This window comes from Dreissena polymorpha, chromosome 2 (genome assembly GCF_020536995.1).
Source record: "Dreissena polymorpha isolate Duluth1 chromosome 2, UMN_Dpol_1.0, whole genome shotgun sequence".
NCBI lineage: Eukaryota > Metazoa > Mollusca > Bivalvia > Myida > Dreissenidae > Dreissena > Dreissena polymorpha.
The window spans coordinates 24,367,502-24,381,076 of NC_068356.1; the positions used below are offsets into that span (position 1 = coordinate 24,367,502).

The following is a 13,575-nucleotide window of genomic DNA, read 5'->3' on the forward strand; positions in this document are numbered from 1 at the left end:
TTGTTATATATTTTAAATTACACAATTGATATTAAGTAATTGTGTAAACATTTTCAAACATCATGGGTAACCGTCCAAAGGACAGCCCCCATTCATTTGACATCATTTCAGATTTTCCCAAGGGAAACCCTGGTAAATCTGATGAAGTTTTTATAAAATGTCATGTTCCTTGATGTCTTGGATCGAGTTTGTGTTTTACTGCTTTTCATGAAAGTCTTAAGTCACTATTGTAGCATCTTTCAGGTCATGGAATGAGAGGTTATGCGATGAATTTCCTCTATTTTTCTATTGTATGACTGCTTCTCCCCAGTTACCTCCCACAAGAGAATGTTCTGTTGGAAAATCCTTAACTAACAGAGCACCATTTGCAAACATTTCCATAAGCCATTTTTAATTAAAATCTGACTATAACAATGTCTGAAACATTCGATGCCTATTCCTTTTTAAAAAGGTTTACAACTGTGGGAAGTCCAATCCCCAAGAGGAATCTCGGCAATTCATGCCATCAATTAAATAAACATGTTGGTTACATAACACACTTTCCGATTTCTATAGCAAGCAAATATTTTGGAAATGGAGTTTTAATGCTTCAAAACTTTGCAAAGCTTAATATTTAAATATGAAATATAAATGCAGAGCTTTTCTTATGACCCAAGGATGTCAAATAAATCAAGATTATTGTACAACAACATAGAACAAAAACTCTATTTTGTTCACAAAGCCACACTTTTTTTTAAAGAGTATTTTAGCAACAAGCTGTGGGCTAAAGCATGAAACTTTTGTTTCTTTAAAAGAAAAAAATACGCAATTACAAAGTTTTGCTCAGAACCCTCGAAGAATACATGTACTAATACTGTAAACGTATGGAAATTTTTCGGTATGAAATTTCGTGGATTAATAAAAAACAACTAATTCGTTGACACGTTATTTCGTGGATTTCAAATTTTCGGGGAAGACTGACCGTCATTATAATTAATCTTTTATTTAAACAACCAGAGTAATAACGAAGCATATTCTGCTAATCTGTGTTGACAGCAAGACTTGATGTTAATGTGCACTGAAGCATGAAAGTGTTGCTGATAATTGTCGATAAGAGCAATAAAACGGCGCACTTGTGGGTCCCTGCTCGTTAATTGCCATCAATGTTGTTTTGACATTATTTGCAATTTTCAGCGCAATAGTTCCCCTAGTAGTAACAACTGAGTAATAAGGGTCCCAAAATACACGTTTGAAAACCGTTATGTCTCTTTTAACTTTGATTGGCACTAATTGACGTATGTGATAAATCTGCAAACTGTTAATTTGACGACGTCATGTAAAAGAGAACAATCGTTGATGTACAGTTTAAATACCTTGCTTGATTTAAAAAATCTTATTACCCAAACACTTTCAATAAGAAAACATCATATTGTATTAACTAGCATATCTCAATCAAACAATGTCTCTTTCAACATGATTGAAAACGGGAACAGTTCAGACACGTTCTCCTAATAACTATTACAAAAAACAAATATCTCGGATAACCGACAACAAAAGAAAATGTCGGAAATGACTGATTTCTGATTAAAAATGTATAAATAATCGTTGGTACTTGAATTCGTGGTTCAGCGGACCAACAAATTTCACGAAAATTTGTACCACACGAAATTTAATGGTTTTACAGTATAATACAAGAAAGCTGCAAGAAAATCACTTTAATGCCCACACGAAAAACACATCAAGTATGCTGCACTTATACCTTGACTGTAGCATGCTGCACATGGCATGTATACAGCTGTGTCCTAGATGAGTCCCCAGCAACTTCCTCATCAACTGAAACACAACACAGACGATATGGCACAACTGGTAGACTGGCGTTCAATTAACACTCACTGAATCAAGCCCAAGAATCATTCAATTATCTCTATCAATGATTGAAATAAGGACAGGAATGCAAGCTCTGAGAAAGTAAATTTTGAACAAGACTTTCAGATGTTTAGTTCGCTATCAGTGGGGCTTGCATCATTATTGTAGTCTTTTCGCTATCAGTGGGGCTTGCATCATTATTGTAGTCTTAAGTAATAAAACAGCAATTTTGGCTGCTTTGTCAAAATTGTAATTAATTCTTTACCAATTTTCTTGTACGCAAGTATTTGATTAAACTTCAAAACATAACAAGAGAAGTGCATGTAGTACATACATTCCAGCTGTGTTCACAGTACTTTGCTGTGTTGACCATCCTACAGAGTGCTGCCACCACCTCATATAGAGTCTCCACAGGCAGGTAGCTGTAGCACAGTACCACGTCCAGCACGTCTAGGCACAGCTGCTGAAACATTGCAGCTTTACAGCAGTGTGGCAAACAAAGATTGGACAGAGAATACCACATTTTAGTTTGCATATAAAACAAATGGTTAGAATGCATTGATTAAGAAAGCACCCATTCTGGTACAAAACTCATCTTCTCAACATTAAAATTGCGCATATGCAGAGGTAACATGTTCTCAAAACAAGAGCTGTCACCATAGGATGACTTATGCCCCCATAGAAGTTATGAGCTTTTTTCGAAACCTAAACACAGATTTCGAAACCTAAACGCGGACCCTATGTTCAAGGTAAAGGTCACAGGGGTCAAAATTTGTGTGCATATGGAAAGGCCTTGTCTGTATACACATGCATACCAAATATGAAGGTTATATCTCAAGGGACATAGAAGTTATGAGCATTTTTCGAAACCTTAACGCAGATTTTGAAACCTAAACCCGGACCCTAACTTCAAGGTCAAGGTCACAGGGGTAAAAATTTGTGTGCGTATAGAAAGGCCTTGTCCATATACACATGCATACCAAATATGATTGTTATATCTCAAGGGACATAGAAGTGATGAGCATTTTTCGAAACCTAAACGCAGATTTTGAAACCTAAACGCGGACCCTTACTTCAAGGTCAAGGTCACAGGGGTAAATTTTTTTGTGCATATGGAAAGGCCTTGACCATATACACATGCATACCAAATATGACGTTGTATCTCAAGGGACATAGAAGTTATGAGCATTTTTCGAAACCTAAACGCAGATTTCGAAACCTAAACACGGACCCTAAGTTCAAGGTCAAGGTCACAGGGGTAAAAATTTGTGTGCGTATGGAAAGACCTTGTCCATATACACATGCATACCAAATATGAAGGTTATATCTCAAGGGACATAGAAGTTATGAGCATTTTTCGAAACCTACACGCAGATTTTGAAACCTAAACGCGGACCCTAACTTCAAGGTCAAAAATCAGAGGGGTAAAAATGTTTGTGCGTATGGAAAGGCCTTGTCCATATACACATGCATACCAAATATGAAGGTTATATCTCAAGGGACATAGAAGTTACAGTCTGCAAAATTAACCCATAGCCTGATCGCCAATGCGATGAAATCTCGGCTCTGGCGATAGAAATATTGAAAAAGATTGCCTGAATTGCGATGAAAAAAATCAGAGCAAATAAACCAATAAATCAATTTACGCATTTCAGTTGTAAATTCTTAGTGACAACGCTTGATTACTTCCCTTAGTTTTCTATCATTAGTGATCTCCCTTAGATTTTATAGAGAGTGTACAGTCTGGCTCGCGGATTTAAAATTGTCCTAATACTTTTGGTAAACTGAACTTGCATTCTACGCCGATAAATGAAATAATAGTGCGAGGGTTTTTATAAATTAAGTAAACCGGTTGAATGTCTTTATTAATACCGTGAAATTACGAAATAACCATAACAGTGAATCATTCATATGATTGATAATGAAAATAACATTGCAAAATATTGTAAAAAACCTCTCAGTGTCAGATGTGATGGAATAAAAGTTTCAACTTTGAAACCTGGAATACTGATTTGTTTACAATCTTACCCCCCAATTGCAATTTATATATATCGACTGTTGTCGTTCTTTCATGATAATGACACTGTACGTGATTTTTTCTGGCTATGAAAACTTTCCTCTGGCTATGGCATTTTCAAAGTTTCATAGCCACATTGGCTATAAAGACAAGAAACTTAGTTTTGCAGACTGAAGTTATGAGCATTTTTCAAAACCTGAACGCAGATTTCGAAACCTAAACGCGGACCCAAATTCAAGGTCAAGGTCACAAGGGTAAAATTTGTGTGTGCGTTACAAAGGCCTTGTCCATATACACATGCATACCAAATATGAAGGTTATATCTCAAGGGACATAGAAGTTATGAGCATTTTTCGAAACCTAAACGCAAAGTGTGACGGAAAGACAGACAGAGGGACAGTCCGATCACTATATGCCACCTTTTCTTCGAAAAGGGGGCATACAAATTAAGAAAATGTAAAAAGACATGAACAAAATATGATTTGTTTACTAAAATTAAACTTGTGCCCCACTAATATTACCATTATTTTGCATACAAAAATAAGTGTTTACAAGTTAGTCAACAAAATGTTACCTTTATATCACTCTCCTGATTTTTTGGTCGGTTGCAGACTTTACATGTCTCTCTATTATTAAAATACCAAACAATAAATTAACAGACAGCAGCTATACAATTCAAACATAATTATTATTATGAACTTAAAATTCCATTTATTAGAAGCAGATGTTGAATTTATTATAGCATATGTGAATATTAAATTGAAAATACCCACTAAGCCTTCACAAAGGCACTGTAAGCATTAGCTTTGCATTTTTACTTTGTAGAGTTTACAGTTCTTTGAATGCTCATTTTGTGAATATAACATATTTATAGAGGCTAGACATAGAAAAAGTGGATTTTACAACTAGCAGACATAATATAATGATAAGACTATTCATCATGCAATTAGTGATAATTGGCTTACCTTACAAAGCCGGCTATGATGTCTTCATCCATATAAGCGGCATTGAATTTAATTATACTGATGAGCAGGGGCAAGAACTCTGTGACTTTTCCAGCATTTACCATTTCTGGAAACCACTCCAGGAACACCCTCCCTTAGTCCAAAATAAAGTCAATATAAAGGTAAACAATAGTGGATAGGCAGGTGTAAAAGCTAAATAGACAGTATTATCGCTGTTAAACAAAACACTTTATTATGGCTTAACCCTTACAATGCGGGAACCGAATTTTTAAGGCCTTTGCAAACAGTTTGGATCCAGATGAGACGCCACAGAACGTGGCGTCTCATCAGGATCCAAACTGTTTGCTATTCTGATAGTATTCTTTGAAAAAAATCGAAGAAAATGCGAATTTTATAAATTCAGCAGACAACATTTTAGCAGACGACAAATTACCCAGCATTCAAAGAGTTAACACAGAATTCAGAACTCTGAATAAGTGTAAGTCCAAAATTAGGTCAATTTTAAATTTTTAAGGTTAATAAAAAATGATGAAAAGGTGATGTGTGTTGATAGTGCTCATTGATAACATCCTTTCAAATATATAAGCTTTGTAGCATGCAGTATTGATGTTAGACCAAACAAGTCATTTTGGGTTAACCAAGCTGTTGTATCTTATGAATAAGTCCAAAAAATATTTCAAAGTCAAGGTGAACATAAGGTCAGGTGATGATGGGTTATTGAAAGTATTTAAAGATTACATATGTGCAAGTATCAAAGCTTTGTAGGAGGCATTATTGATGTTTGACAACATAAATCATTTTGGGTTCACCCCTAACAATCAGACTGAAAAAAAAAACGGACAGGCAAATTGCTCTATGCCATCCCGCATCAGTAGATGCCGGGAGCATAATAATTCAAATGAAAACTTCTTCCAAAGGAATGACATACATATCGATACAACAATATGATTTTTTTTGGACATCCCACAGTGGCAAAATCTCCTCTGGAGGGATGTTTTTGCTTTAACAAATGCCACAAGCCGGTCAGATAATACATGAGCCTAGCTCTAGAAAAATGGAGCTTCACTGGCAAATCAGGGATGACACTTGCCACCTAAACTGGTTTTTCACTAAAAACAGACTTCCTGAAAACAAAAAAACATCATAAAAGCTTAAAGTGTTGTCCCTGATTAGCCTATGCGGACTGCACAGGCTTATATAGGACAACAGTGTACACACATGAATTAAGCCCCGTTTTCCCAGAGCTGTGCCACTATCACTACCTGCTGAGTCCTCAAACTCCAGAAGACTCTTGCCATTCTCTGTGAGGATCTTCACCAGGGTCAGCCTAACACAGCAACACAGAAATACAAGTTATTATGGTGCTGACTTATACACAAAGTAATAAAACTTCTTATCACATTATTACAAATATTACATTGTATAGATTTATTTTATTTTTTTGTCTTTCTTTTTGAGTATTTCTAAACTGGGATATCAAATGTTTTCTTCATTAGCACTTTTTATAAATATAAAAAAAAAACATTTAAATGATTTGTTCCATTTAAGCAGCTTACTTTTCTGTTATGTTCTCAGGAAGTGTTAAACCATGGATGACATTAAAAATATGCAATCTCAAAATGCCAAGGTTGTTGAACTGAAAAGAAATCAACAGGCATAGATAAAAGGATGGTAAGACAATATACCAAAGATCAGTACAGACATAAAATGATACAGGTCAAATGCATATTACCATGACATTGTTCATATTTATAAGAAGTTGTTTATTGTAGAGACTTTTTTCTCATATTTCTTTACAGTATGCATTTTTTCCAATTTAAAAATACATTTTTATATATCAAGATACTATCAAGATAATAAATGGAAACCACTTAATTATTTTGCAGATCAATTATTACTTTCTCCTAATTGTATGCGACTATAAATTACCATACACCTCTTATGTAAAGCATGGGTAACAGTTAGCATGCTGCTGTAGATAAATGGCAAATGCTAGAACTTTTTTTTTCATTTTATTTTTTTTGATATTTTGCTAATACTTCTACTTATGTTATTTTACACGTAATAAAAGGTATGCCAAATTTGTATCTGTTCTCCCATGTACCTGTCCTTCCATCAAACTCTGCAGGAAATGAATGGCCACGTGTCTCTTCTCCGCAACGGCCTGGGGCTGATAGAGGTCCTTGATACTGAACCATACTGCCTCAATGGCAGACTAGAACACAGAAACATTGAAAATACAGTCATTACCCCTGCGTTGTGCAAAAATAAGCCTAAGACAAATGCAGGCAGTGTGGATGAATGTATGCTTCTGCATCCATTTACCCTAATGAAGGGTCATAATGCCTGCTAAAGACCATGAAACCTTGCAGACAGGGTAGCTACACACCAGACTGTACAAATGCTACTAATAAGCTGATATGACAGCATATGGCAAAATTACTCTTCATACAATCATGATCAATATAAATAGTTTCTTACTAAATGATCATTTGGTTTTCTAAATACATGTTTTCAGTTTGTTCTATTGGTAGGTTGGTACGGTAGGTTCATGTTACGGTTGCCAACGCTTGGCTGTGGGTGCAGTTTTTAACAAGAGCACCGCCTTGCGAGTGCACACCGCTCATCTATTTTTCTTTTTAAAGGAAAAGGGACCTATCTCAATTTCAATCACAAAGGAGGGAGGGGTGGAGTGGAGGGGGGTGTATAGTGCGGGTGTGTGGTCATTTATTACATTATCTTCCAACAAGAGCTGTCAGAGGACAGCGCGCTCGACTATTCAAGTGCTTGACATTATAACGTAAGCCATCATGGGAAAATTGTTCATATTCAATAATTTATTAGACGATCTTTCAAAAACAAGAGGGCCAAGATGGCCCTAGTTCGCTCACCTGAGAGGAGTCAGTTCATTCAATCTTTACCAAACATCAAACTTGACCTAGATATTGTCCAGACAAACATTCTGGTCAAGTTTCATCATTCTGGCATATGGAGTGATTTTGTTTTTGTAAGATTTGACCTGGTGGCCTATATTTTAAGTTGACCAGCCTTACCAAACATCAAACTTTGCTTACAAAAATAACAAGGGCTGTTTGTAAAACATGCATGCCCACGTTATGGGCTATCCGTTGTAGTGAAAGCCATTGTGTGAATATGTTTTTTGTCACTGTGACCTTGACCTTTGACCTAATGACCTGAAAATCAATAGGGGTCATCTGCCAGTCATAATCAATGTACCTATGAAGTTTCATGATCCTAGCCATAAGCGTTCTTGAGTTATCCTCCGGAAACCATTTTACTATTTCGGGTCATCTTGACATTGACCTTTGACCTAGTGACCTGAAAATCAATATGGGTCATCTGCGAGTCATGATCAATCTACCTATCAAGTTTCATGATCCTAGGAATAAGCGCTCTTGAGTTATCATCCGGAAACCATTTTACTATTTCGGGTAACCATGACCTTGACCTTTGACCTAGTGACCTCAAAGTTAATAGGGGTCATCTGCGAGTCATGATCAATGTACCTATGAAGTTTCATGATCCTAGCCATTAGCGTTCTTGAGTTATCATCCGGAAACCATTTTACTTTATCAGGTCACGTTGACCTTTGATATAGTGACCTGAAAATCAATAGGGGTCAACTGCGAGTCATGATCAATCTACCTATCAAGTTTCATGATCCTAGGCATAAGCGTCCTTGAGTTATCATCAGGGAACCATTTTACTATTTCGGGTCACCGTGACCTTGACCTTTGACCTACTGACCTGAAAATCAATAGCTCTAACCCTAACCCTCATGAAAATTGGGCCAAAAATGTGACTTCTAGAGTGTTCACATGTTTTCACTATATACATATAGAGGAAAATGCCCCGCCCACTGGTGGCCATGTTTTTCACCAATCTGGACCATTTTAAAACTCGTCCGAGATATCAATAAAACCAATGTTTTGACCAACTTTCATGATGATTGGGCAAAAATTGTGACTTCTATAGTGTTTACAAGGTTTCTATAGCCAAACAAGGAAAACTGCCCATCCCCCCCCCCCCGGCAGCCATGTTATTGAACTGACCAGAGTCATTTTCAAACCCCACCTCTCATATCAAGGAAACAAATGTTCTTACCGAATTTCATGAAAATTCGGCCAAAAATGTGACTTCTAGAGTTTTCACATGTTTTCACTACATACATATAGAGAAAAATGCCCCGCCCACTGGCGGCCATGTTTTTCACCAATCTGGAACATTTTTTAACTCTTCCGAAATATCAATAAAACCAATGTTTTGACCAACTTTCATGATGATTGGGCAAAAATTGTGACTTTTAAATTGTTTACAAGGTTTCTCTATAGCCAAATAAGGAAAACTGCCCCGCCCACTGGCGGCCATGTTTTTCAACGGACCAGAACCACTTTTGAACTCAACCAACATATTATTAAGACAAACATTTTGACAAAGTTACATGAAGATTTGGCATGAAATGTGACTTCTAGTGTTTACAATTTTTTTCTTTTTTTTGACCTAGTGAACTAGTTTTTGACTCAGCATGACCCAGTTTAGAACTCGACCGAGATTTCATTGGGACAAAGCTTCTGACCAAGTTTCATGAAGATCGGACAATTAATGTGGCCTCTAGAGTGTTTATGAACAAATGTGGACAGACGGACGGACAGACGATGGTCAAAGATTGGTCACAAAAGCTCACCTTAGCAATCAGGTGAGCTAAAAAGATGCAATGATTATCATGCAAACATGTCAGATGGATAACAAAGTTATAAGGTGTTCAAAACATCTACATGATAAATTCCATTTTTGATTGATTTATTCAGAAAACTCTATCAACTTGACCATTATTTTGTTCCATGAGTAAGCGTAAGCTTTCTTGAGTTATCATCCAAAAAACATTTTACTGTGTCAAGACCTTGACCTAGTGACCTGAAAGTCAATACAGGTCATCTGCAAGTCATGATCAATGTACTTATGAAGTTTCATGATCCTAGGCATAGGCCTTCTTGAGTTATCATCTGGAAACCATTTTTCTAAGTTGAAACACCGTGACCTTGACCTTTGACCTGAAAATCAATAGGGGTCATCTGAGAGTCATGATCAATGTACCTATGAAGTTTCATCATCCTAGGCATAAGCGTTCTTGAGTAAAACAATTTTACTATTTTGGGTCACCTCAATGTACCTATAAAGTTTCATGATCCTAGGCGTAAGCGTTCTTGAGTTATCATCCGAAAACCATTTTTCTAAGTTGAGTCACCGTGACCTTGACCTTTGACCTAGTGACCTGATAATCAATAGGGGTCATCTGCGAGTCATGATCAATGTACCTATGAAGATTCATGATCCTAGGCATGACTTTGAGTTATCGTCTGGAAACCATTTTACTATTTCGGGTCACCGTGACATTGACCTTTGACCTAATGACCTGAAAATCAAAAGGTGTCATCTGCGAGTCATGATCAATGTACCTATGAAGTTTCATGATCCTAGGCCTAAGCGTTCTTGAGTTATCATCCGGAAACCATTTTACTATTTTGGGTCATCGTGACATTGACCTTTGACCTAGTGACCTGAAAATCGATAGGGGTTATCTGCGAGTCATGATCAATGTATCTATGAAGTTTCATGATCCTAGGCATAAGTGTTCTTGAGTTATCATCCGGAAACCATTTTACTGCTTTGGGTCACTGTGACCTTGACCTTTGACCTAGTGACCTGAAAATCAATAGGGGTCATTTGCGAGTCATGATCAATGTATCTATGACGTTTCATGATCCTAGGCATAAGCGTTCTTGAGTTATCATCCGGAAACCATTTTACTTTTTCGGGTCATCGTGACCTTGACCTTTGACCTAGTGACCTGAAAATCAATAGGGGTCATCTGCGAGTTATGATCAATGTACCTATGAAGTTTCATGATCCTTGGCATAAGCACTCTTGAGTTATCATCCGGAAACCATCTGGTGGACTTGAGCAAAATGATATACCCCCTCTTCTTCGAAAGGGGGGGGGGCATAATGAGAAAACTGCCCCCCTCCCAGCAGCCATGTTATTCAACTGACCGGAACCATTTTTGAACTCAACTCTCATATCAAGAAAACAAATGTTCTTACCAAATTTCATGAAAATTGGGCCAAAAATGTGACTTTTACTGTGTTCACATGTTTTCACTATATACATATAGAGAAAAATGCCGGGCCCACTGCCGGCCATGTTTTTTCACCGATCCCTACCATTTTCAAACTCCTCCGAGATATCAATAAAACCAATGTTTTGACCAACTTTTATGATGATTGGGCAAAAATTGTGACTTCTAGAGTGTTTACAAGGTTTTTCTATAGCCAAATAGGGAAAACTGCCACTATATTATACATATAGAGAAAAATGCCCCGCCCACTGGCGGCCATGTTTTTTCAACGATCTCGATCATTTTCGAACTCGTCTGAGACATCAATTGAACCAATGTTTTGACCAACTTTCATGATGATTGGGCAAAAATTGTGACTTCTAGAGTGTTTACAAGGTTTCTCTATAGCCAAATAAGGAAAACTGCCCTGCCCACTGGCGGCCATGTTTTTCAACGGATCGGAACCACTTTTGAACTCAATCAAGATATCATTAAGACAAACATTTTGACAAAGTTACATGAAGATTGGGCATGAAATGTGACTTCTACAGTGTTTACAAGGTTTTTCTTTTTTTTGACCTAGTTTTTGACCCGGCACAACCCAGTTTCGAACTCGGCCAAGATTTCATTGGGACAAAACTTCTGACCAAGTTTCATGAAGATGGGACAACAAATGTGGCCTCTAGAGTTTTTACGAGCAAATGTTAACCGACGGACGGACATATGACGGACAAAGACCGGTCACAAAAGCTCACCTGAGCAATCAGGTGAGCTAAAAAGGGCCATAATTCCGTAAAAATGACAACCAGAGTTAGCAACTTAAGGAATAAAATGGACCTAAACACAATACTTAACCAAAATTTTCAATTTTCTAAGTATAAAAAGGGCACATAATTCTGTCAAAATGCACACCAGAGTTATCTTACTTTGCCTGCCCAGTCCCCTCATGATAGTAAGTAAGTGTAACAAGTTTGAATGCAAAAGCATTGATACTTTATGAGAAAGGTGGACCTAAATGCAAAACTAAACCGGGCGCCGAAGCTGACGCCAAGGTGATGACAATAGCTCATAATTTTTTTTCAAAAAATAGATGAGCTAATAAATGAAAGCTTTCCAGAAGAATATTAGAGGTAACAGTGATCTTGACCACCAATTGACCCAAAAATGGGTGTGGTGTGAAGAACTGATCAAGGTGCAGATACATATTAAGTTTCAATGTTGTAGGTGGAAGCACTTTTATTTTAGAGCCAATTTTAAGATTTTAGCACCACGCAGACGGCAGAAACGCCAGCGTCAGACACCAGGCTGGCTTTAACAATACATCGGTTTTCTCCGAAACCAGACAAGCTAAAAACTGTGTTCTATGTTATACTCTCTAAAAGCGAAAATCATTTATTTGACGACACAATTATCTGTATGGGCACTTGCCATGACTTTATTTTTGTATATTGATTTATGCCTGAGGTGGAAAAAACATTGATGTGCCATAGAAATTTACTGTTTTGCTTAAAGTTGGAGACTACATAAGACTTTGACATATGGCGGTACACCTTCATTGGCTAGAGTTTAGTCAGTATATAGATGGCCATAAACCAGTGACCGTTGATTTGCGTCATTCTTTCTTACATACCACATGATCTATCTTTTTTAATGTTTAAAAAATTGGGACTTGAAATGATCTTTAAAACAAGAGGGCCATGATAGCCCTGAATCGCTCACCTGACTAACCAAATACCATACCAACCCAGATTTCATCAAGATAAACATTCTGACCAAATTTCATAAAGATTAGATGAAAACTGTGACCTCTATTGTCTACACAAAGTTTTTCTATTATTTGACCTAGTGACCTAGTTTTTGACCCCAGGTGACCCAAATACAATCCCAACCCAGATTTCATCAAGATAAACATTCTGATAAAATTGTATAAAGATTGGATGAAAACTCTGACCTCTATTGTCTACACAAGGTTTTTCTATTATTTAACCTAGTGACCTAGTTTTTGACCCCAGATGACCCAAATACAATCCCAACCCAGATTTCATCAAGATAAACATTCTGACCAAATTTCATAAAGATTGGATGAAAACTGTGACCTCTATTGTCTATACAAGGTTTTTCTATTACTTGACCTAGTGACCTAGTTTTTGACCTAGTGACCTAGTTTTTGACCTAGTGACCTAGTTTTTGACCCAGGATGACCCAAATACAATCCCAACCCAGATTTTATCAAGATAAACATTCTGACCAAATTTCATAAAGATTGGATGAAAACTGTGACCTCTACTGTCTACACAAACAAATTGTTGATGGTTTTTCTATTATTTGACCTAGTGACCTAATTTCTGACCTCAGATGACCCAAATACAATCCTTACCCAGATTTCATCAAGATAAACATTCTGACCAAATTTCATAAAGATTGGATGAAAACTGCTCCCTTTATTGTCTACACAAGGTTTTTCTATTATTTGACCTTGTTTTTTACCTAGTGACCTAGTTTTTGACCCCAGATGACCCAAATACAATCCCAACCAAGATTTTATCAAGATAAACATTCTGACCAAATTTCATAAAGATTGGATGAAAACTGTGACCTCTACTGTCTACATA

At 36.9% G+C, this 13,575-nt stretch overlaps 1 protein-coding gene across 4 annotated transcripts in view; it reads right to left on the bottom strand.

Moving 5' to 3' along the window:
* The window catches only part of LOC127866258 (tuberin-like), a 133,673-nt gene that overhangs the window by 110,756 nt on the left and 9,342 nt on the right, over positions 1-13,575 (bottom strand). For all 4 annotated transcript variants that reach the window (XM_052406691.1, XM_052406690.1, XM_052406689.1 and 1 more), the window contains exons 3-9: positions 6,932-7,042; positions 6,384-6,463; positions 6,090-6,154; positions 4,828-4,960; positions 4,437-4,488; positions 2,180-2,305; positions 1,739-1,812 (exon numbers count right to left, since the gene is read on the bottom strand). In XM_052406691.1, coding sequence (XP_052262651.1) covers positions 1,739-1,812; positions 2,180-2,305; positions 4,437-4,488; positions 4,828-4,960; positions 6,090-6,154; positions 6,384-6,463; positions 6,932-7,042 — 641 coding nt within the window. The remainder of the gene's footprint in view (positions 1-1,738; positions 1,813-2,179; positions 2,306-4,436; positions 4,489-4,827; positions 4,961-6,089; positions 6,155-6,383; positions 6,464-6,931; positions 7,043-13,575) is intronic.